The sequence below is a fragment of the Myotis myotis genome, unplaced genomic scaffold, assembly GCF_014108235.1.
Source record: "Myotis myotis isolate mMyoMyo1 unplaced genomic scaffold, mMyoMyo1.p scaffold_m19_p_3, whole genome shotgun sequence".
Taxonomy (NCBI): Eukaryota; Metazoa; Chordata; class Mammalia; order Chiroptera; family Vespertilionidae; genus Myotis; species Myotis myotis.
In genome coordinates this window covers 201,129,507-201,151,482 of record NW_023416335.1, presented here as the reverse complement: position 1 = coordinate 201,151,482, position 21,976 = coordinate 201,129,507, and the positions used below count along the sequence as shown (strand labels likewise).

At 42.1% G+C, this 21,976-nt stretch overlaps 2 protein-coding genes across 8 annotated transcripts in view; both read left to right on the top strand.

Annotated features, from left to right (window-relative positions):
• Positions 1-21,976, top strand: part of SLC41A2 (solute carrier family 41 member 2) — an 87,339-nt gene that overhangs the window by 17,256 nt on the left and 48,107 nt on the right. For 2 of the 7 annotated variants that reach the window (XM_036299739.1, XM_036299740.1), the window contains exons 2-3: positions 12,684-13,409; positions 17,512-17,619. In XM_036299739.1, the coding sequence (XP_036155632.1) occupies positions 12,855-13,409; positions 17,512-17,619 (663 nt within the window). In that variant the 5' untranslated portion in view covers positions 12,684-12,854. Of the gene's footprint in view, positions 1-2,662; positions 3,021-12,683; positions 13,410-17,511; positions 17,620-21,976 lie in introns of those variants that run through there. The other 5 variants (XM_036299744.1, XM_036299745.1, XM_036299742.1 and 2 more) reach the window with 5 other exon arrangements.
• LOC118651036 (cyclin-dependent kinase 2-associated protein 1-like) lies at positions 16,111-17,201 on the top strand. The gene has a single exon (XM_036299746.1). The coding sequence runs from the start codon at positions 16,126-16,128 to the stop codon at positions 16,471-16,473; it is 348 nt and encodes a 115-aa protein (XP_036155639.1). The 5' UTR covers positions 16,111-16,125; the 3' UTR covers positions 16,474-17,201.

Sequence of the window (21,976 nt, the reverse complement as noted above, 5' to 3'; positions counted from 1 at the left end):
AATTGAATTTGCCCCAGACTCCCAAATGATTTGCTTTTAACCTTTCTTATATATAGTATGTCTGATCTAGAAACAAATACTTCTTTTCTTAAATTTATCTAACCACTCCCTCTCATCCTTAAATGAATCACTTTCAGCACTTGTTCCAGGGGTATCTTTCAGGAAGTCAGTATGCAGCATCTTTGCTTTTACACATGTCATCATGTGTAACACTGTCATGGGCTGACTGCTTTTTGTTTACCCAAATCAACAGCAGTTTTTCTACCTTTTCAGTTGCCTGTGATCATTGTTTCTTTCACACCCTTAGCAACATTAGCACCCCTGATGGCCTCTGTATGTTTTAAAAATAGTGCTAAAGCTCCATTTCACCAGCAGTGAAAGCAAAACAAAACAAAACACAAAAATATTCACAGCACAGTTTCTTGAGATGTTAATAATATGAGGTTTTGTGGTAAACTGACTCATATTTTCTTCTTTGTTTGTGGCCTGCAAGGCACTTTTTGTCATGCTGATGTATCGGCAGGAAAGGGTTATCAGATCACGAACTGAATTGTTCAAGATGGGAGATGGAACCGAGGGTTGACTATATTTTTCTCACTGGGGAATGTGTGGAGAGGGAAAAGTAGAAGAGAAAGAAGAAAATAAAAGAGAGAGAGAAGAAATTCTAGGGCTCCTGGGAGTTTTAGAAATAGTACAGTTTTAAGTAGCCAATAAGAATAGCTTTGTAGTCCTGGCCAGTGTGCTCAGTGCTTAGAGTATCAGCTGGGCGAACCGAAGGGTCTGGGGTTTGATTCCTGGTCAAGGGCATGTACTTGGGTTGCATGTGTGGGAGGCAACCAGTTGATGTGTCTCTCACATGAATGTTTATCTCTCTCATCTTCCCTCCCTCTCACTCTCTCTGAAAAAGCAATGGGAAAAAAAAATCCTCTGGTGAGCATTAACAAAACACACACACACAAACAATCCTCACCAAAAAGGTTTGTAGAATAATATTATGAGGAAACATTTTTGACACATTTTGAAATGCAAAAAGTAGGATGCAAAATACTATGTGCAACATGAACCTTTTTTTGTTTTAAGCATATCTATAATTATAAAAGCGTAACATGCAAATCGAACAAACGACGAAACAGCAGAATGACCGTCCAGATGACCTTCCAGATGACCACGCTATGACATGCACTGGCGCTGGGCCAGCCAAGGCGGGTTCGATGCAATTGTTTTGGGGGGGCCCCGCCATCGCCCCATGATCACCCCGCAGAGGGAGGCCCAGGCCATCGATTACCCCAAAGAGGGAAGCCTAGGCCACCAGCCAGTGGGGCAGTCAGTCAGGGGGCAGAGGGGGGCGTCCATGATCACCCCAAAGAGGGAGGCCCAGGCTACCTGGCTGGTGGCACTGCAGCAGGTGGGTGGGGCCTCCCTCTGCCCAGCGATCGCCCCACAGAAGGAGGCCCAGGCGGCCACAGAGGGAGGCCCAGGCCACCCAGCTGGTGGTGCTGTGGTTGGTAGGCAGGACCTCCCTCTGCAGGGCGATCTATCTGTGGGCCCTGAGATTGATTGCCCCACAGAGGGAGGGCCGGCCAGCGATCACCCCACAGGGGGAGGCCCAGACCAGCCAAGCAATCGCACCCCACAGCTGTCGCCCGCAGAGTGAAGTGACTGGTGGTGATGCCGCACAGATGGCAAGCAGTGGCAGAGGCGTGGCGGGACCAGCTGCCGGCAGCCAGGGGGAAGGAAAGCCCTGATAGGTCCTGATTGTCAGCCAGGCCTAGGGACCCTACGTGAGGGATTCCGGATTATGAGAGGGTGCAGGCCAGGCTGAGGGACACCCCCCCTCCCCACCCCTGGTGCACGAATTTCATGCACTGGGTCTCTAGTATACATATATAGAAAAATATGGAAATGTCATCATATACATCAATATGTGATCAGTGATTATATAGGATGGTGGGTTTCCAGAATAAACAATTTTTGTTTATCATTGGCTTTTTTTTCTTTCTTTTTTTTTAGTTTTTGCATTGAACACATATTGCTCCTGTGGGAAAAAAAGGAAAAACAATCCTATATGATAAAAGGCTAATATGCACATCAACCAAATGGTGGAACGACCGGTAGCTATGATGCCCACTGACCACCAGGGGGCAGACACTCAACGCAGGAGCTTCCCCCTGGTGGTCAGTGCACTCCCACAGGGGGAACGCCGCTCAGCTACAAGCCGGGCACATGGCTGTGGTGGGAGCCTCTTTCTCACCTCTGCGGCAGCTGGACATCCCCTGAGGGCTTCCAGACTGCAGGAGGGCACAGGCTGGGCTGAGGGCCCCCCCCTGTCCCCCCCCCCCCCCCGAGTATGCCAGTGGACATTAGAAGCAGAGTTTCAAATGAAGTATGAAAGAAGGGTATAGTCAGGACTTTTTTATGAGAAAAGACCATTAGTGGCAGCTGTGTTGCTTTGGGGTGGCTTTGAGAGTAGTTTTAGCTTGAACTGCAGGTTGGATTTAGAGCTGTTCAGAAAATGGCTCCTTCCCCCCCCCCCACCCCTTTCCTTTCTTTCTTTTTTTAAAACTGGCATTTGAATAAAAGTGTGCAGCCTTGACCAAAGGGTAGAGGAGAGAGTTGATTGCAGGGAGTAAAGGTGGTGAGTTAGGTCATTGTTTCAGTTTGATGCCAAGATAATTGAGTAACATAACACTGTGTGCCTGTAGTTGATCTGATCTGCCTGTAGTCTCTGCTAGTGGGTTTGCTCACTTGAACCCTCTTTGAGCCCGGTGTTCCAGGGGACACTCTTGAAGGAAAGTGCAGTTTGGGGAAGGTAGGTCTGGCTTCCTTTCCCCGGGAGAAGATGTGCCAGCGAGGGGAGGAGGTGGGCCACCTTCCGAGGAAGACCTCAGCGCCGGAGCTGCCCTAGCCATCACCCGATGGAAGGTAAGGCCTGCTCATCCGGCTCGCAGGCTCCAGGAGAGGGGACAGGAAGGGCCCTGGGAAATTAGAAGTAAATGTTTGAAACGCGGCAGCTGAAGATGGTGAGCCACTCACTCCTAATCTTCAAATGTAGAAGAAACATTATCACCTGACAGGTGGCAAATCCTTTTGTTTTTTCCCCCTCTCACTTTTCTTACAAAGAAAGCTTTGTTTTTCTGTTAAACTTTGACACATTAGCTTCCTTTCTTCCTTTCCCTTTTCTTAAAAAGATTTTAGAACTTTGAGCCCCGGCCAGGGTAGCTCAGTTGGTTAGAGCGTTGTTCTGATTCACCGAGTTGGCAGTTTCGATCCCGGTCAGGGCACATATAAGAATCAGCCAGTGAGCACATAAGTGGAACAACAGATCGATGTTTCTCTTTCTCTCTCAAATGAAAATTAAAAAGCAAACAAAAAGAAACTTTGACACACTGCCATCCTTTCTGCACCTTAAATTTCTGGAGGCTTTTATTTTCAGTTTAATTATACAAAGAGTCAAGTGCATATTTTAATAGGTCCCAGAAGTGTGTTTGCATTTTTAAAATTGAATTCTTTCTAGGAGTAGAAGAATGTATTAGGGGTAAAAGTATGAAAGTATACTTCTGTATAAGTTCTGAGTAATTCTCATTTGAAATGCTGAGGAACTCTATCCAGTTTCTAAATGTAGGTATTTCAGATTATTAAAACAGTAGGGAAATGTTTTATTATTCTTATGTTCACTATCTTTTATACAGTGTGTTGCGTCAGTTTATAAAAACAGTGCCTACAAGAAATATTGGTTTCAAAAAAAGAATTATAAAACCAGTACCAAAGAAAATAAAAGTAGTATAATGTTAAGTTTAATAAATTGATCATAGATTTGAGTTTCAGGTTTAGCTGTAAATTTCCTTGCTGCTAACGTTAAAAAAAAAAGGAGGCGGGGGCTCAATCTTTATTACAGAAAATAAAAATACCAGTTTTTAGTAGCATGGCTTTCTGTAGCTATAATTTCTAAATAAGGATTCAGGAGGAGGTGTTGTGTTCTTAGTGGTTGTTTGCAGGAAATGAATGTCAATTGCATGTCAATTATAGGAGCAAGTTATTAAATGTTGGGTAGTTTTTTTAAAAAATTATATACAGGTAAGCAATGTTTAAGATAGAATAAAGGGAAATCTACTTTTTTGTTGTTATTTAAAAGCAGTTTCTCAACTTCAAAACAGAATTCTCTGATTGTACAACTCCTTTGATATCCAGCCATTCATTGAGTTGTTTCAAACAAACTGATCTTTCCGGCAAGTGTTTGCTGCCTGTATTCTTTTTAAAAAAATCTATTTTTGTACTGCTATCAATTGAACCAGAATACCTAGTTAAATGAACATTTTTTTCCACATGTTTCAGTTGATTGGTTTGATAGGGGCTAGATATAAATCTAACAGATGGCACTTGGCAGGATAAACTGTACTTTGTTTATGGAATACATTTAGTTCCAGGACACACACCATATTTACTCTGTCAACATTTTCTCAATAAGTGGAAATGGTGTAACTGTAGATTGTAGTTTAGTTGATTCATTGTCTTGTGTTTTTTTTTTAATGTATCTTTCTTCCAAACAAAGCATTCTTTTAAAACTTCTTATTATTTTAAAGTGGAGTTGTGATTCTGAGAACAAAATCATTTGTTCTGGGTCTGGCTTCTTTTGAAAAATTATTTGTGCTAATTGAGGATTTATGATACAGAAGGTTTATTAAACCCACAGATGATTTCTCTGGCTTTACATGAATTCTTTGCAAATATTTGGCTGTCTTTTAGATATATCGAAACTGCAGGATTGCTAAATTTCATGGCATCAGCCTTTTGTGTAGGGTGGGCAATCCTAGAAATGAGTGATGGATTTATGGAATCAGCTTGCTTTTGTATGTCAGTAGCCGAATCATGTCAATTAACTTTCCAAGCTTTTGTCTTTGTTAGAAAACATTAAGACCACCAATTTCACGTCAATCCAGAGTGACTGAAATGGCAGTTAATTGCTTTTTCACTTTTCTCCCATTTTTAACTTGTTAAGAAAGTTTTACATCACTACCTGTTAGCGAAATGCAACCTATGTGAGTGCTTGAATTCAGTGCAAGTAGACAGCTTCCAGTTTAAGCCAAAGAAGTCAAGGTTTGTTTTTTTTTTTAAATATATATTTTATTGATTTTTTACAGAGAGGAAGGGAGAAGGATAGAGATTTAGAAACATTGATGAGAGAGAAACATCGATCAGCTGCCTCCTGCACACCTTCCACTGGGGATGTGCCCGCAACCCAGGTACATGCCCTTGACCGGAATCGAACCTGGGACCTTTCAGTCTGCAGGCCGACTCTCTATCCACTGAGCCAAACCGGTTTCGGCAAAAGTCAAGGTTTTTTAAAGAAGCTGACTCTGTCCTGGCCGGGTTGCTCGTTGGTTAGAGCACTGTCCCAATATCGCCAAGATTTCAGATTTGGTATCTGGTCAGCGCACGTAGAAAAATCAGCCAATGAATTCATGGATATGTAGAACAACAAATCGATGTCTTCCCCCTGCCCCCCACCCTTACTCTCTCTCTCAAATTAATTTTTTAAAAAAGTAAACTGTATTTCAACCAAAAAAAATTTAAAAAGAATGGAGATACTTCCATTCCACTTTAGAAGTGAGCCTTTTAGTTAGGACGGACAGTATTTGTGAGGTAGGATTTCTTGTATTTCAGTTTCCAAGCACTTTTAAATGGCTGGACAATGATAAAAATTATAGGATAAGGTAAATGACTATAACTCAGCTGTGCTTGGAGCCATTTGAGACTTAGACCTCATGAGGTTTGTGGGCCAGTTCTTGACTGGGCCTACCTTCATTCTTTAGAATTGCTACCCTGGGATAGATAGTTCCATTTTCTTGGGTAGCTAGAGGAAATGGGCAGAAGACATCCACACCCCTGTTTTTTTCCTGGTCATACGTTCTTAAGGATACCATGACTTACATCTCTGCCCAGCAGCAACAGTATATTTAGAGTTCAGGAGATTTCTTTTACATCACCATACTGATTTTTAACTTTTGAGGTTCAAGTGATCTATTAAATATCACAGGAAAAAAGATCTCACCTGTGCTATGTGAGAATTGGCAGTGGAAGACCAAATGGACACCTTTTTTTTTTAATCCCCACCTGAAGATATGTTTTATTGATTTTAGAGCGAGGAAGAGGGAGAGAGAAAGAGAAACACTGATGTGAGAGAGGAACATCGATCTGTTGCCTCCTGTTTGTGGCCGGACCAGTACTGAACCCTTAACCTAGGCATGTCCCCTGACTAGAAATTGAACCGACAACCTTTCTGGTGTATGGGACAGCGCTCCAGTGAGCCACTCAGCCAGGGCTAGATGCCTTTCTTTAAAAACAAAACAAAACTAAACAAAAATACCTCTTTTTTAAAACTGTGATAGGAAAATTGCTAGCCGTATTTTGAGCACTTAATTTTGACTGTGCTTTCCTCTCTGTACCCTTAATCCTGCATTTTTTTTCTTTTTAATCCTACATTAATTTGTATAGATTTCTTTGAGGTAATATACTTTTATGACCTATTGAACAGGTGAAAGTTCTTGAGTGTTGGGAACCATTTGGTACAAAGTGTAGAAGTAGGAAAGCTGAATAAAACAAATTTGAAACTTGGGAAGAGTAAGGGAATAATTTAGCTGGCTTAGGTAATCTAGTAGAAAACATTGAGTCAGTGTGAAATAATTAGTAACCAAAAATAAGCAATGCAGGGAGCTCAGTGGATGAGAATGATGAAATCAAGGGGCTAACAATGAGAAATGATTTTAATAATAGCTGTAGGGCTAGTTCAAATGGAGAAAGAGAGTTCTTTAATATGATTCCATAGTCAAGGGCCATGACCTGCAGAAATGGGGCTAGGCTGTCCTCATGGGTTCTGAAGACTTCTCAAGGGAGAAGGGTGTGACAGTGAGGTCATGGCAGGGCAGCAGAAAGCGTTGTCAGAGTGAACACGAGAAAACCGAAGGGATGATTACGTAAGAGCTGTTTGACATATGTGCTGAGTGGTGATCTGATGGTAAATTCTTCAGGAAAAGGGATAAGAAATGCAAAAGCTGAGGAGTTCAGATGATGAAACTGATATCTAAAAAGCTTTTAAAAATAGCTTTTGCTTGAATAGAAGGATTTAATCACTGAGAGAAATTGGTGAGGTTGGGATCTTTAAAATGAAAATAGTTGAAGAAAACTAAGGAGTCATAAAGTCAACTTGCTATTTGAGTGCTGCAAAAAGCAAGTTAAATAGACATGATCCTTCTTATCAAACCTGTTATACAATTATGCGGTTAAGTACTTACTGGCTAGTATTCAAACGAATATACCAATGTTCTTTTTTTTTTTTTTTAATAAAACAAGGAAATAATTTGCATAATATAAGTTAAGGTCTAGTTTTGTTTGGCATGATCTCCCTGAAAGCTATTTTAACTGAGCATATATTACATCCCGTTTGGGAACTTGCTATATTTCAGTAATAAACAGAAACATAGAAGATGTGTTCAAAAAGAAAATGAAAGGAACAGAATGCACACTTGCAGAGGGGCAAAAGTAAGAATACGTAATAGTCACAGTTAGACTTCTAGGTTATTTTGTGTGTGTACACATGTATGTGACGGTACTGTGGTTTTATGTTTATTTATATGAATCTAAAATATCCACCTGATCAACAACTTTTGTGATTTTTTTTCTGAGTGTGATAATTACTAGCAATACATTACATAAAAACGTTTTTATTGTTATGGGGAGATAGCAAAGTATTCAACTACCATATACTGCATTCAGTAATCCGGCATGATGTAGGCCTGCTCACTCACAGCTCTGCTGGATTGTTCAGGTGATTTAACCTTTGCAACGGAACAGAATGCCTACTCCAGCACAGCGGGCAGGTTTCCTCTGAGATACCACTTCAGTAAATCAACACACATACCACACACTTCTTTTTCTTTTAAAAATAAGGAATTTTAGTAGTAATGTTTTTTTGTTTTTGTAACCAAATTGAATTCATAAGAAGTGAAGCATTAGTATTTTCCTTTAAGTCAGCGGTTCCCTGACACATCTCTGTAGCCCAGTGCTGGCCCATGACAAAACTTTCATAGGGAATATGGAGTTTTTTAAATAAATTTAAATGTATTCAATGGAAAGGCTATCTTTTTGAGATTTTTGTCCTATTTACATTTTTGTGTTAAAATATAAACTTAATTTTAGAGAAAGATTTAAAAAATATTTTTTGATTATGTGTATACATTTTTTTCTAGTGTATTGACACATAATTGACATATATCTCTGTATGAGTTTCAAGTGGTCCATGGTGTGCACCTGTAGTAAGATAACTTCTACCAAAGTGCGTTCTTAAAAAAGAATTAGCTATTTTTATAGAAACACCATTCAGACCAGCTTAATCAATGAAGGGGATTTATTGGCTCCTGTAATTGGGAAGATCAGGGGTGGGATGGGCTTCGAATATGAAGTAGAGGTTCTAATGATATTGTCAGGACCCTGTCATCATGGCCTCGCTCTGGTTCTCCTGTGGATCTTCTCAGGTAGATGGCAGTGTGGGTGGCAGTGCTGGTGGTGTGGCAGAGGGGGCCTTTGGGGAGGAAGACTTAGTGACTGCTTCGGAATGATGTTATCCCAGAGCCAAGTGAGAAAACTCCCAGAGGGCTTCCCCTCTTAGCCCTGTACGTCATTCATTCTTTGTTAAACTAACTCTTCCCTTCATTGTGATTATCACAAAGTATCTCATTTCTTTGCACGCCTGATTGTTTTTCCTCAGGAGTGTTGTTAATCATGTAATCTAGCCGGCACTCAGCAGAGAATAATCCAGCAAACCTATGAAACTCCAGGGGAGGACTCAGATCCTGCTCAAGCCTCCTGTCAGCATGTGGTCTGGAGGGTAGGGAACTGTGGTTGACAGACCTACCAGAACCTCACGGACTAGGGCAGCGGTTCTCAGCCTGTGGGTCGCGACCCCTTTGGCGGTCGAACGACCCTTTCACAGGGGTCGCCTAAGACCGTGGTCGGCAAACTGCGGCTCACGAGCCACATGCGGCTCTTTGGCCCCTTGAGTGTGACTCTTCCACAAAATACCACGTGCGGGCGCGCACGTACAGTGCGATTGAAACTTCGTGGCCCATGCGCAGAAGTCGGTATTTTGTGGAAGAACCACACTCAAGGGGCCAAAGAGCCGCATGTGGCTCGCGAGCCGCAGTTTGCCGACCACTGGCCTAAGACCATCCTGCATATCAGATATTTACATTACGATTCATAACAGTAGCAACATTACAGTTATGAAGTAGCAACAAAAATAATGTTATGGTTGGGTCACAACATGAGGAACTGTATTTAAAGGGCCAGAAGGTGGAGAACCACTGGACTAGGGGAAGGACGGTTTCACACAGGAAATGGAGATGCCATTAGCTAAAAAAACTGGGGAAAGATGCTGAGCAAACAACAGAAATACATGCCCATCATTTGTGCTTTATGTTCTTTAAACAAAGTCTGATATTTTACCCGACTGCCCAGGCTGCTGGGTAAGATGATGGGCGCTCTGCAGTACATGAGGGTGTGTGGCGTACATGAGGGTGTGTGGCTGAGGGGATGGAGTGGGCTGAGCTGCAGCCCAGGGCTCCACTCACAAGCTTCCTTTTTCCGGGAGGCACTCTGATTTTGACGTGACACAAAGGCTCTGTATGGTCTCTGTGCACAGTGGCCCCGGTACAGTACTTATCTCCCCATCTAACCACAATAGCTTATGCTGAAGTAAGAATACTAGCAATAGGAACAAAAGTATGAACTGGACGTGTCTCTGCATCTGGATCCCAAAGGCCAACCCATTGTAGACCCTGTGCTTAGCCATGTCCTGCACTATTCTCAGAGAGATGACTCAGTCTTGGGGAATTCCTCCTTTCCTTTCCTTCCCTTCCTTCCATCTTTCTGTTGGTCAAGTTTCCCAAGAGTGCATTTGGAGCTTTCTGAATTTTAGGGTGACTGAATGGCAATACAGGGACTGCCACCCTTCTTTCTGGCTTATCTACATTTCTCTGCATTTCCATGTTGATTGAGCTGATAATTCTGCTTCCTGAATAAGAAGGAACTGCCTGTATCTATCACTTGCCCTTCAGTGAAAACGATTTGTCTGAAAGCTCAATCTCTTTGAGGTGTGTTTTATGTTTTGTCTGATTAAATATGCCTTGGAGGCAGTGAAATGCTCATTTTTAAAAAAAGAGGTGAGTGGGTTGAAGGAAAAGAAACTCAATCTGACTCATTTCGGGCTGCCGGGAATCTCCTAAGTCCCAGACATACTGCCTGGCCTCTCATTACGCGGGAGGTTCTCCGGCAGCAGCCCAGCCTTATTTATCTCGCTTTCTGGGGCTGCTTGGTTTCTTCTCTGCTTCCCCCGGACGTTGTTTCCATTCATCTGATTTTCTCTAAACACTGACTTACTGTGTGTGCCCATCAATTTGCAGGTGGCCGAAACTGGCAACTGGTATTTAATCTACTCATTGGATTCTCAGTGCAAGATCACAGGAAGCTTGCACCGACATCATCTGGGGAGCTTAAAAGGAAATATTTATAGGGCTCAGACATAGAATTCTCAGTCAGTAGGTATGGGGTCCTAGAATCTGTATTTTAAGAATGTTTCCTGCCCTGACCGGTTTGGCTCAGTGGATAGAGTGTCGGCCTGCGGACTGAAGGGTCCCAGGTTCGATTCCGGTCAAGGGCATGTATCTTGGTTGCAGGCACATCCCTAGTGGGTGATGTGCAGGAGGCAGCTGATCGATGTTTCTCTCTCATCGATGTTTCTAACTATCCCTCTCCCTTCCTCTCTGTAAAAAATCAATAAAATATTTTTTTTTAAAAAAAGAATGTTTCCCAGTAGGACTATCCAGATGCCTCCAAAATCACAAGAGGGGAAGAAGGAAAAGGAGGGAATGATGATATAGATGAGCACGCCTTAGCATCCACTTGTCCCCTATCCAAGGAGAAGGGATGGATATTCTAAGGCATTGAAAGCAAATGTTGAAGAATACAATAATTTTCCTTAAAGGCAGCAGTACCGACAACAACAGTTCTTCATCTAAATTGGTGGGTGGGCAGTCCATTCAGGCGGTGGGGCCATCTGTCCCTTATCAAGTCAGTGCCAGTTTCCTGAGAAACACCCAAGGCCCTTAGAGCCATTGTGATAGATAGCTTTGACAGCATTTGCAGCTGTTCAAATAGGCTCTCTACCCGGGCAGGTGGGTATGATCTTGCAGCTTCAGTGCCCATCAGTCTCGAACTAGCAATAGTAAGTATGTGTTTGTGTCTTAGTTCAAAGTCTGTGAGAGAATCTGGTCACTGGCCAGCCGATCAGAGGCCCACTCTGGAATTGTGTGTCCGAGCAGACTTTGAGAAGGGCATTAAGTGGTCAGTGCATTATGAGCTTTCTTTTGGTTGGCTTGCAAAATAGAGGGTTAAGTGAATATTTGTGATCCCTTTTCATTTTGGTTTTCCCCTAGATAATGGAGGGATTATATTCCTACTAGAGGCCTGGTGCACGAAATTCATGCACTGGGTGAGGTGGGGGGTGTCCCTCAGCCCAGCCTGCGCCCTTTAGCAGTCCGGGAGCCCTCGGGGGATGTCTGACTGACAGCTTAGGGAAGTGGGCCTAAGCCGTCAGTCGGACATCCTTAGCACTGCCGTGGAGGCGGGAGAGGCTGCTGTCACCACCGCTGCACTTGCCAGCCGTGAGCCTGGCTTCTGGCTGAGCGGCGCTCCCCCTGTGGGAGTGCCCTGACCACTATGTATATTAAGATATAAATAAAGTGCCCAGCCAGAATGGCTCAGTGGTTTAGCGTCAACCTACGAACCAGGAGGTTATGGTTTGATTCTCAGTCAGGGCACATGCCCCGGTTGTGGGCTGTCATGTAGGAGGCAGCCGATCAATGATTCTCTCTCATCATTGATGTTTCTATCTCTCTCTCTTCCTCTTCCTTACTCTCTGAAATCAATAAAAACATTTTAAAAAATATATAAATAAACTAATATGGTTTATTATTTAATGTGTTTAAAATATATTATCATATGCCTTACCTTTTATTGTGTACTGACATTTGTAAAGTGTTGTAGCAGTTTGATTCTGAGATCACCCAATAGTAATGGAAGCTATCACTTGATTTAATAAATTTGTCCACTGTATAACTTCAGGGACAGTTGAAGACATTACATAGGTATTAGTTACATAGAATATGCAAAGATAAGAAAATTTATAACTGAGATTGAGCACAGAAAATAGCTCTGTAGTATATTTCTGCATACAGAGCAGTTATATGGCACAAAGCAGTTATGTGTTAAGTCCAAGAAGTATAATGTATCTTAGGGTTGGTTTAAGAACATATGTGTTTTATTTTTTTAAGGCAAAAGGATTTATTGTGAGGGTTTTAAAGCAAACTCAGCACACAAAGTGGTGAGAAATACAGTGTGGTGGTTAAAATTAAACCTTTAACATCAGAACTTGGTTTAAAATTAAAGCTTTGTGCTTGACAGTTTCATGAACCAGTGATGAAAGATTAAAACTTATTTATAAAATGGGGCTAATAATACCTATCTGATGGCAATGCTGTGAGGATAGTGTTTTATATCTTTAATTATGAAAACCTTAAGTATCCACATAGTTCATCTGCTTTTTAAAAATTACCTTATCTTTTCTTTTCCAGATTCCATCCCTGTGTGGAACATCTAAACAACTTTTATTAGTGGAAACATTATTTTGCTACAAAATGAATTCAGCATCTTAATTGAAACCAGCATCTGTGTGGTTCTAATTCATCTGCTATGGTTTATGAAGCTTCAGATCTAAGGAGTACAGGGTCTTTTGCGATGACAATATGACTAATAGTAAAGGAAGATCTGTTACTAATAAAACAAGTGGTGGTCCAAGCAGTGGAGGAGGTTTCGTAGACTGGACTTTAAGCTTACATACAGTTCAATCTGATAAGTTTTTAAACTTATTGTTGAGTATGGTTCCAGTAATTTACCAGAAGAACCCGGAAGACAGGCACAAAAAAGCGAACGGCATTTGGCAAGAGGGGTTATCAGCTGTGGCACAGACGTTTGGTACCAGATCTGAGCCACACGTGGAGTATCACAGGGTCCCGGAGCCGTCTTTCCATGGCAATAATGGGCACACGCCATCAAGCTATAGCCCAAAGTACGACGACTATGCCAACTACAATTACTGTGACGGAGGGGAGGCCTCCGAAACGACCGCCATGCTGCAAGCTGAGGAAAGGCCCAGTGACGGCGAGGAAGATGTCATCGTGGAAGCAAACCCAAAGCTGCCAAAGGAATCCAGCGGCATCATGGCCCTGCAGATCCTCGTGCCATTTCTGCTAGCTGGCTTTGGAACCGTCTCTGCCGGCATGGTTTTGGATATAGTCCAGGTAGGTTTTCGTCTTCAACTTAACTGTCTTTGTTGTTCCAGGTGCTTTATGCAGGCTACGCATCTCAGACACTTACCTTTAGATTTCAGTTGTCCCATAGTAGAATGAACTGACGCTGACTCTGGGTAGAGACTTTGCTCTTTGTAGGTGTTTTCTTGTTTGTTTTCCTCCAGAAGTTCTAAGAGAATAGTCTCATTCTGACCAGGACGTGAGTCTTCATAAAGTTTTACAATAATAAAGTTGGCTTTGAACATATAGAGCAGTGATGGCGAACCCTTTGAGCTCGGCGTGTCAGCATTTTGAAAAACCCTAACTTAACTCTGGTGCCGTGTCACATATAGAACTTTTTTGATATTTGCAACCATAGTAAAACAAAGATTTATATTTTTGATATTTATTTTATATATTTAAATGCCATTTTAACAAAGAAAAATCAACCAAAAAAATGAGTTCGTGTGTCACCTCTGACACGCGTGTCATAGGTTCGCCGTCACTCATATAGAGTGTTAAACAAAAGATAAAAAGTCTTCCCTATTCCTCATCTCCAGCCCCAACTCTCTTAACCTCTGGAGGTCACCTCGTTCTGAGTTTGTTGTACATGCTTGCAGACTTTTTTCTGTGCACATGTATATACACATTTGTGCAGAGGTGTTGTTTTTTCCAAACATCAAAGTGAAATGCTGTATATATATATTTTTCTGGAACTTATTGTCATTGCTTAATATTACACCTTGGACACCTTTCCAGATTAGTAACAGAGATATTCTGCATTTTCAAGTGAGTGCTTGATGTTCCATTGTATGTCTACACCAGAATTTGCTTACTCGTTTCCCCCATGCTGGTGCTATCATAAATATCCTTATAAACATGTCTTAGACTCTTTATAATACCATTTTCATCAGATAGCTGTTTGTGTTACTTTTAGTAAGTTTTTGTTTTATTTTAGCCATTATATCCCTAGCAGTGTCGTTATTATTATCTGTTGCTATTGATCATCATCATCATCACCACCACCACTGCCACACCATCATCTTCGAAGGATGCATCTCCCCACTAGCACAGCAGAGTCCTTAACCCATCGTGAAACAGGGACAAGAACATGTTTATTAGCTTTTTGACAGGGGGGATCCAGGATGCTACTGGAGTCCCAGTGCTGTTTTAGGCCCATCTTTAATTGCAAAGGAAGGCTTTCCTTGAAAAGCCTTTGAACCAGGGTTTTACCAGAGACTGATCTGAATAAACATTTCATAAACTCTCTTTCGACCCTCGTTCTACACCTGTTTAGAACAACCTCTAGAGAAACTTTGGGGACAAAGTGAGTTTTTCTTTAATTTAGCGGATGGATTTAAATTTTTTTCCTCATCTGTCTTGGTATTAATGATGGCTGTGTTCTTGATTATTTTTTTGGCATAAATTAATATGCTTAGTTTATAAAGTCTCTTACTGGGACAGTCACCTCTTAATAGCATTTGTAAAATAGCATTTGTGTTAAGTCATTTGTATAGTCTTTTCAGTTCTTAAAGTACTTTAATATGTGTTACTTTCATTATCATGGTATTTCCCAAAGGTCTAGACAGAGCAGATAGTATCTGCATTTCATGGATGAAGAAATTGAGATCTGAAAGATACAGGCCTCATCGAGGATCACACAGTCAGGTTATGAAAGATCCAGGCCTAGAATCACAACTCTAATTTCCAATTTAGTGCCCTTCTATGATCCTACTAGAGGCCCGATGCACGAAATTCATGCAAGGGGCTCTGCCTCCGCCACCATGGCAGCTGCCTGGGCCCCTGCCTGCTGCGGTGGCCGGGGGACTCTGCCTCAGCCGCCGCCGCCGCTGTGGTGGCTGCCTCCTCTGCCTTGGTCCCCACCTGCCACGGCGGCCGCCTCGGCCCTCACAGCCCCAGCTTCATCTGGAAGGACGTCTGGCCTAATTAGCATATTATGCTTTTATTATTATAGATGTCCTGCAACCTTTTTGCTTCAAAACCTCAAATTGGGAGCAGAACATGGATGACTTAGAACTCCTGAGGTCAATTCTGAGTCTCATTTTTTGACCTTGGGAAAATCATTTAACCACTCTGAATCTTTATTTCTTCACTAGCGGCCCAGTGCATGACATTCGTGCACTTTGGGGAGGGTGGATCCCTCAGCCCAGCCTGTGCCCTTTTGCAGTCCGGGAGCCCTCAGAGGATGTCTGACTGACGGCTAAGCAACAGTTGAACATCCTTAGTGTTGCCACAAAGGCACTAGGGGGCAGCTCCTGCATTGAGCATCTGCCCCCTGATGGTCAGTGAATGTCATAGCGACTGGTTGTTCCACCATTCGGTCAATTTGCATATTACCCTTTTATTATATAGGATTTGTGAAATTAGATAATAATATTAATGTAGTTTTCCTGTGGGGTGGTTGTAATTAGTGTTGGAACCAAGATTCAGACCCACGTTACCTGGTTCTTGAGTCTTTGCTCTTAAGCATGAGTTACGCTAACTTTTGCCATCAAAAAGGGAGAAAGTAGGATGTATGGGTGATATACTGCGGCGGCGGCGGGCGAGGGACGGCCATATTTGCCGGTGCGGCCCGACCGGCGACAACAAAAAGTGCGCGGGAGCTCGGCGGGCGCACGGACGGGCACACGGACGCCGGGCCCGCCTCGCTGCCGCCCGGCCTCGCCGCCGCCGCCGCCGCCTCGGCTGCGCCCCGCCGCCCGGGGGGATGTCTTACAAACCGAACTTGACCGCGCACATGCCCACCGCCTCCCTCAACGCCGCTGGGAGCGTCCACCCGCCTTCCACCAGCATGGCGACGTTCTCCCAGTACCGCCAGCTGCTGAGTGACTACGGACCGCCATCTCTAGGCTACACGCAGGGAACAGGGAACAGCCAGGTGCCCCAGAGCAAATATGCTGAGCTGCTGGCCATCATCGAAGAGCTGGGGAAAGAGATCCGGCCCACATACGCGGGCAGCAAGAGCGCGATGGAGAGACTGAAACGAGGCATCATCCACGCGAGAGGACTGGTTCGGGAGTGCTTGGCTGAGACGGAGCGGAACGCCAGGTCCTAGCCTCTGAGTCAGCGTGAATGCTTTCCCTCTTCTTCCCAGAAGTGACAGCTCATGCCCCCTATACAGATGAAACTTGGTTTCAAAATGGTAACAGCTTGGTTTGTCCTCCCTGTGCCCCTCCTGGGGTTCGTCAGGCTCCGAACCTCCCGTCGCTGAGATGGAGATTTTCGCAGTTATTAGGTTTACATGTTATTTAGGAACTACCCAGGGCGTTTTGTGTTTTTTTAAGCATTGATTTACATGATGCACGTCAGTTACCTATCACCGCAAACCGTAGTTGGCCTCCCAGATACCGGTGTTTCTCTTCTGGATGCATTTCTGTTACGTGGTTCTTTGTTTCTCTTCTGAGCTGATCCAGCTCTGAGGGTTTGTTTCAGCGAGTCCTGCGGCAGCCCTTTAGTAGCCAGCGCGTTCGCCACCCACTATAAATTCTGCTCAGTGTAACTTTTTTTTTTTTTTTTGCTTAAGCATTTGCATGACTATTAGTACTTTGAAATCCATCTTTAAAATGCACAAGTTATAAATACAGAAGAAAGAGCAACTTACTGAACCTCAACCTCCAACCTCGCCTGACAAGGACCCCTGAAATTTTCCCTAAGGATGTATGTAGATTTCAGTTCCGCCTTTCCCATCAGTGGATCCAAACATCTGGAAGAAAGTGACTAATACTGTTTGCATCTTTGTATGTATTTATTACTTGATGTAATAAAGCTTATTTTCATTAACAACTGGAAAAAAAAAAAGGGATAAAGTAAACTTTAAGGGTGGAGTGTGTAGCAAGCTAGATGTATTTTGGGATGTAGTGACTATCAGCTATCACTCCCAACTCTAACTGGAGCTTCTAAAATAACTCAAGGCTTCAGAGCTATGGAGAACGGGGTTAAGCTAAATGTTCACTGATTAAATGACCCGTGTTGTCATTCAAAATGCAAATGCAACGTTGGAAAAAAGGCTGAGATTTTTTAGAAATGTCTTTGTTCTGAAATGTGTGTTTTTTTTTTTAAGTGTCAGCAATTTCTATTTTTGTTTTCCTTACAGCACTGGGAGGTGTTCAAAAAAGTAACCGAAGTTTTCATTTTAGTTCCTGCACTACTTGGTCTCAAAGGGAACTTGGAAATGACATTGGCATCTAGATTATCCACTGCAGTAAGTTTTTTCCTGCCTCAAAGTATGTATGTTACCTATGCTGTTTCCATCTGTTATGGAGAACCTGTATCAGGAAACATTTTTTTCCCTGTCTGTTTGATACATTTCTAGACCTTGGGGCTATGCTAAGTATTTCTGCTTGATAGGACACCCGGAGTGTCCTCTGGGTTGTCTCATCTGAAAATGACAGGCCCTCCTTATCCCGAAAAGCAGTCGTATACAGCAATATGCGTGCGTTATGTTTTAAGAACTGGTGGATCACCTCGATAGAACTAAACCCAAGAGGCTTTTTGGCAGGAGAAGAGAGTAAAGAAGAGGTCTTGAAAAACAAAAGTGGCAGCCTTTAAGGGAGAAGGAGGTTATTGGGATGAGAATTAAAAGGTGGCTTTAGTTTCATTGTGTTGAAAAATGAACTTTGTTCTGATAAATATAGTTAAGCATACAAGCATTATGCAACTTGGTAACTTCGCAGAAAAGTGGAAATTTTGGCTGGCTTACCTCAAAAAGAAAATATTTCTAAAAGCAACATTCACACGCATTATCCAGCATTCGTTTCTATTCAAATAATAGATTAAACATTAGTTTTGAAATAGGCCATAGTGTAGGGAATATGGTTAAAAAAGGAGTATGCTGCAAATTGAATGTTGTTTAATTTGATCACGTTACCATTAAAACTGAATAAAGGTGAGTCCACTCTTTCTTAAAACAAAAAAAGGTTTTTATTGATTTCAGAGGGAGGAAGGAAGAGGGAGAGATAGAAACCTCAAGGATGAGAGGGAGAGATCAAAACATCAATGATTGATCAGCTGCCTCCTGCATAAACCACACTGGTCGGGCTGAATTTACTGATTTTTAATTTGAACTTTAGTTGTTTTGGCATCTGTATTTTATATTAGGTATTTTCCTCAAACGTCTGGTCATGTCTGTTTGTGTGTTCATATTTAATAGAGAATTCCAAAGCTGATTAGGGGCGTAGTGTATCAGTCGTAGCCTTCACTGCAGAGTGATCTAGTTGGGCCTTTCTTTCTTTTTTTTAGTGTTGAATAATTCAAATAATTTTATTTTCTAAATCTAACTTTCGTACAAAAGCAAAACACGAATGTGCAGACTCACGCTTACAGGACAACCAAATTATGAGTTATTTGTACAGAAAACGTTATATCTAACTGATCAGAAAATATGCTAATGTTCTTCTTTTTAAAGAAGACCGACACGTTAATAATTTACTTGTCAGGTTCCATTAACATTGTCCTACCCTTGACTTTCTTTTTATTTTTAATTTATTTTTTATTTTTCAGTTTTAGCTATGTAGCAGTTATTAATTTATCTTTTAAAAATGGTTTTGCCAGGAATACGATACTAAAACAGTCCATTGTTAAAACAGAGTGCTCAATCTCTTGTAGCATATACATTCTTAGGGAATGAGCACTATTCTAATGACACTTAGTTGTCTGGTTCCTCCTCCAATTTTTTTTTTTTTATTGTCTAAAGTTTTACATATGTCTTCTTTTACCCCAATTGACCCCCCCCCCCAGCCATTCCCACCCTGGGCAAGCCCCCACCGCCCCAGTGTCTGTGTCCATTGGTTATGCTAATATGCATGCATACAAGTCCTTTGGTAGTTTGGCCTTTCTTTGGGGAGGCAGGGTGACATTGCTGCCTTCCATAGGTCAAGGATTGTGTCACTGATCATAAGATATTTGAGTCATAAACTGAAGGAATTATTCAGTTCTCCAAGCAATTAAGACACCATAGACTTGATGCATAATCCGTGTTTTCTTAGCTTGTTGCCATGAGCCACTACCTTTTCCAGGCACTACTCATTTGTTAACTTTTATTTTTTGAGGCTCTTTGAGATAGAGATGTTCCAGGTAGTGCCAAAGGTCAGAGGCAGGACTGTTGTTGATATGTTAGACCCATGGTTCTCAACGTGTGGTCCTCTGATCAACAGTGTCAGCTACTTGTTAGAAATGAAAATTCTTGGTCTCACTCCAAAGCTGCGGTGTCAGAAATGATGGGTGTTTGGTTCAGCGGTCTGTATTTTAACAGGCTTTCCAGATGGTTCTGATGCACATCAAAAATCTGAGAACCACTGTGTTAGATGCACAGCACAGAGGCCAGTAGGGCTGGGACCAAGTAATCGAGGGGATAAGTCACAGGGGATGAGATTACCTTATCCGCCCTTGCAAGGACTTGGTTCTTGTGTGAAATGGGAAGCCACTGGAAGATTTTGAACAGAGGAATGATGTGATCTGATAGATATTTTTAACGGATTATTTTGACTGTTGTGTTGAGTCAGGACAAAAGGGGGCCAAGGACTGAAAGCAGGCAGGCAAATTGAGATCATGTTGGCTTGGATCAGCGTGGTAACAGCGGTTATAGCGAGACATGTTGGAAACCAGAACTCATTTTCAGAGAGAGGTGACAGAATTGGCTGATGAATTAGCTAAAAGACCAGGAGTAGCCACTTGAAATTTTTTCTGGATTTGAGAGGAGTAAAGTAAACATATTAGTCAATGGAAAACCAGTCACTTGTGGCATCAAACTATGTTAACATGGTATATTCATCTAGTGTATGGTGTTTTACTTGCTTAGAGAATGGTCTCGTTTGCTAGGCAGAGGACTACAATTCTTAAAGAATTCTAGAGCGTCATTGTCAGCTGTTTTGATACTCTGTCCACCGTTAGAGCAACCCCAGGTTAATGACTTCCTGAGACCTTGTTTGGAGGTTCTAGCAGGGGAGGGCAGCTACTCGAACACCCTTGACTGAAGACAAATCCTCTCCTCTTGAGGGAAGGCCGTCCTCTTTGAGCGCGTAGCTTCCGGAGGCAGCATCTGGATTGGTGACGGAGGAAGGGGACACCCGCTGAGCCAGCCAGATGAGCCGAATCAACCCTGGCAATCAGTGGGGTGACAGATGTCGCGGCCAGGTCACCCTCACATCCCAGATTAATGGCTTCTTCTTAGAAAAGTCCCCAAAGTCTCACCTTCTATGGACTCTTCCCTGCCAGTTCTCTACTTGAAATTTTTATTACCCTCAACTTTGAGACCCCACACTCCCCTCATTCTCCCAACTCTTTCATTGCTGCTTCTCAAGTCTACTTTTTTGGTCTCTTTTTCTTTGCTCATCCTCTTGATTTGAGATTTTCTTAAGGCTTTAGTACTCTGTTCTACGTGTTCCCTGTCAGTAATTTCATGTAATCCAACACTGCTTGCACGTGGCTCAGCCCCGTGCCTCCAGTCTGTTTTCTGACCTCCAGAGCTGAATTTTCGAATGGCTGCACCACTCACTACATTCAAAAGTAAACTCATGACTTTCTCTTACTCCAACCATTCCCTTTTACCTGTATTTCTTATCAGCTCACTAACATTGCCAGTCACCTCGTGCCTCCCCTCTCCAGCTGGACTGTCGGTTCCTACAATGAAATCCCTCTTCCCTTTCTCTTACACCCCACCTGCCACAACCTTAACTTAGTTGCCTGTTGTGTAATAGAGATTGCTGTAGCTGATTCCTAATTGTACTCCCTGAGGGAAGAGTAATTATTTTTTAAACTTAAAACGAGCACTGTTTGAAAATCAGCCTTTTCAACTATGTGCAAAAAATCTTTAAAAAATTTTACAATTTTCCAATGTAGTTTTAATTTTCCCTTGTTAAAGGAGTAAAAGCCATTATAGCTTTAAAAGGCCAATCTATGATTATTTTGATCTTTTTTTCAATTTAAGGGTCTTTTCTCATTTTTATGATTATCTGCAGGAGAATCAGGATAAATGAGCGTCTAAGATTATAAGGAAGGCCTCAGGAAAGCATAACGATAGCGAACTTAAAACATAAGATATCAGATATAGTCTATTACCTCAATCTGTTGAAGGTTAGTTGTTCTTAAAACTTGTTACTTTATAATATACCAAAAAGGTGCGGGTTTCATCCCTGGTCAGGGCAAGTACAGTAGGCCACCAATCAATTGATGTTTGTTTGTTTGTTTCTTTCTCTCTCTCTCTCCCCCTCTCTCTCTCCCCCCACCCCCTTTCTCACTCTAAAAACCAATAAAAACATATTCTCAGGTGAGGCTTAAAAAATATTTAACTTGAGTAATTTTTTCTGGATTTTTATCTTTTCAACAGTAGATATTTATTATAGAAGATATTATTATAGATACATAAAAGTAGTATGTAATTGGAAAGTAAGCCAAGTACAGTGGTTCTACCTACAAATTGTTGGGTACTATTACCTGAGGTCTGAAATTTTCTGCTTCTGAATGCTAGATATAAATGAGTCAAAATGGTATACATTGTCCTAAAAATAGTATTTTCTAAAAAGCCTGTGAAACTATTTCCTAGAAGCAAATTGCCTAACACA

Excerpts from the sequence above, each read along its gene's own strand:
- LOC118651036 (XM_036299746.1), top strand. The coding sequence starts at position 16,126 with ATGTCTTACAAACCGAACTTGACCGCGCACATGCCCACCGCCTCCCTC.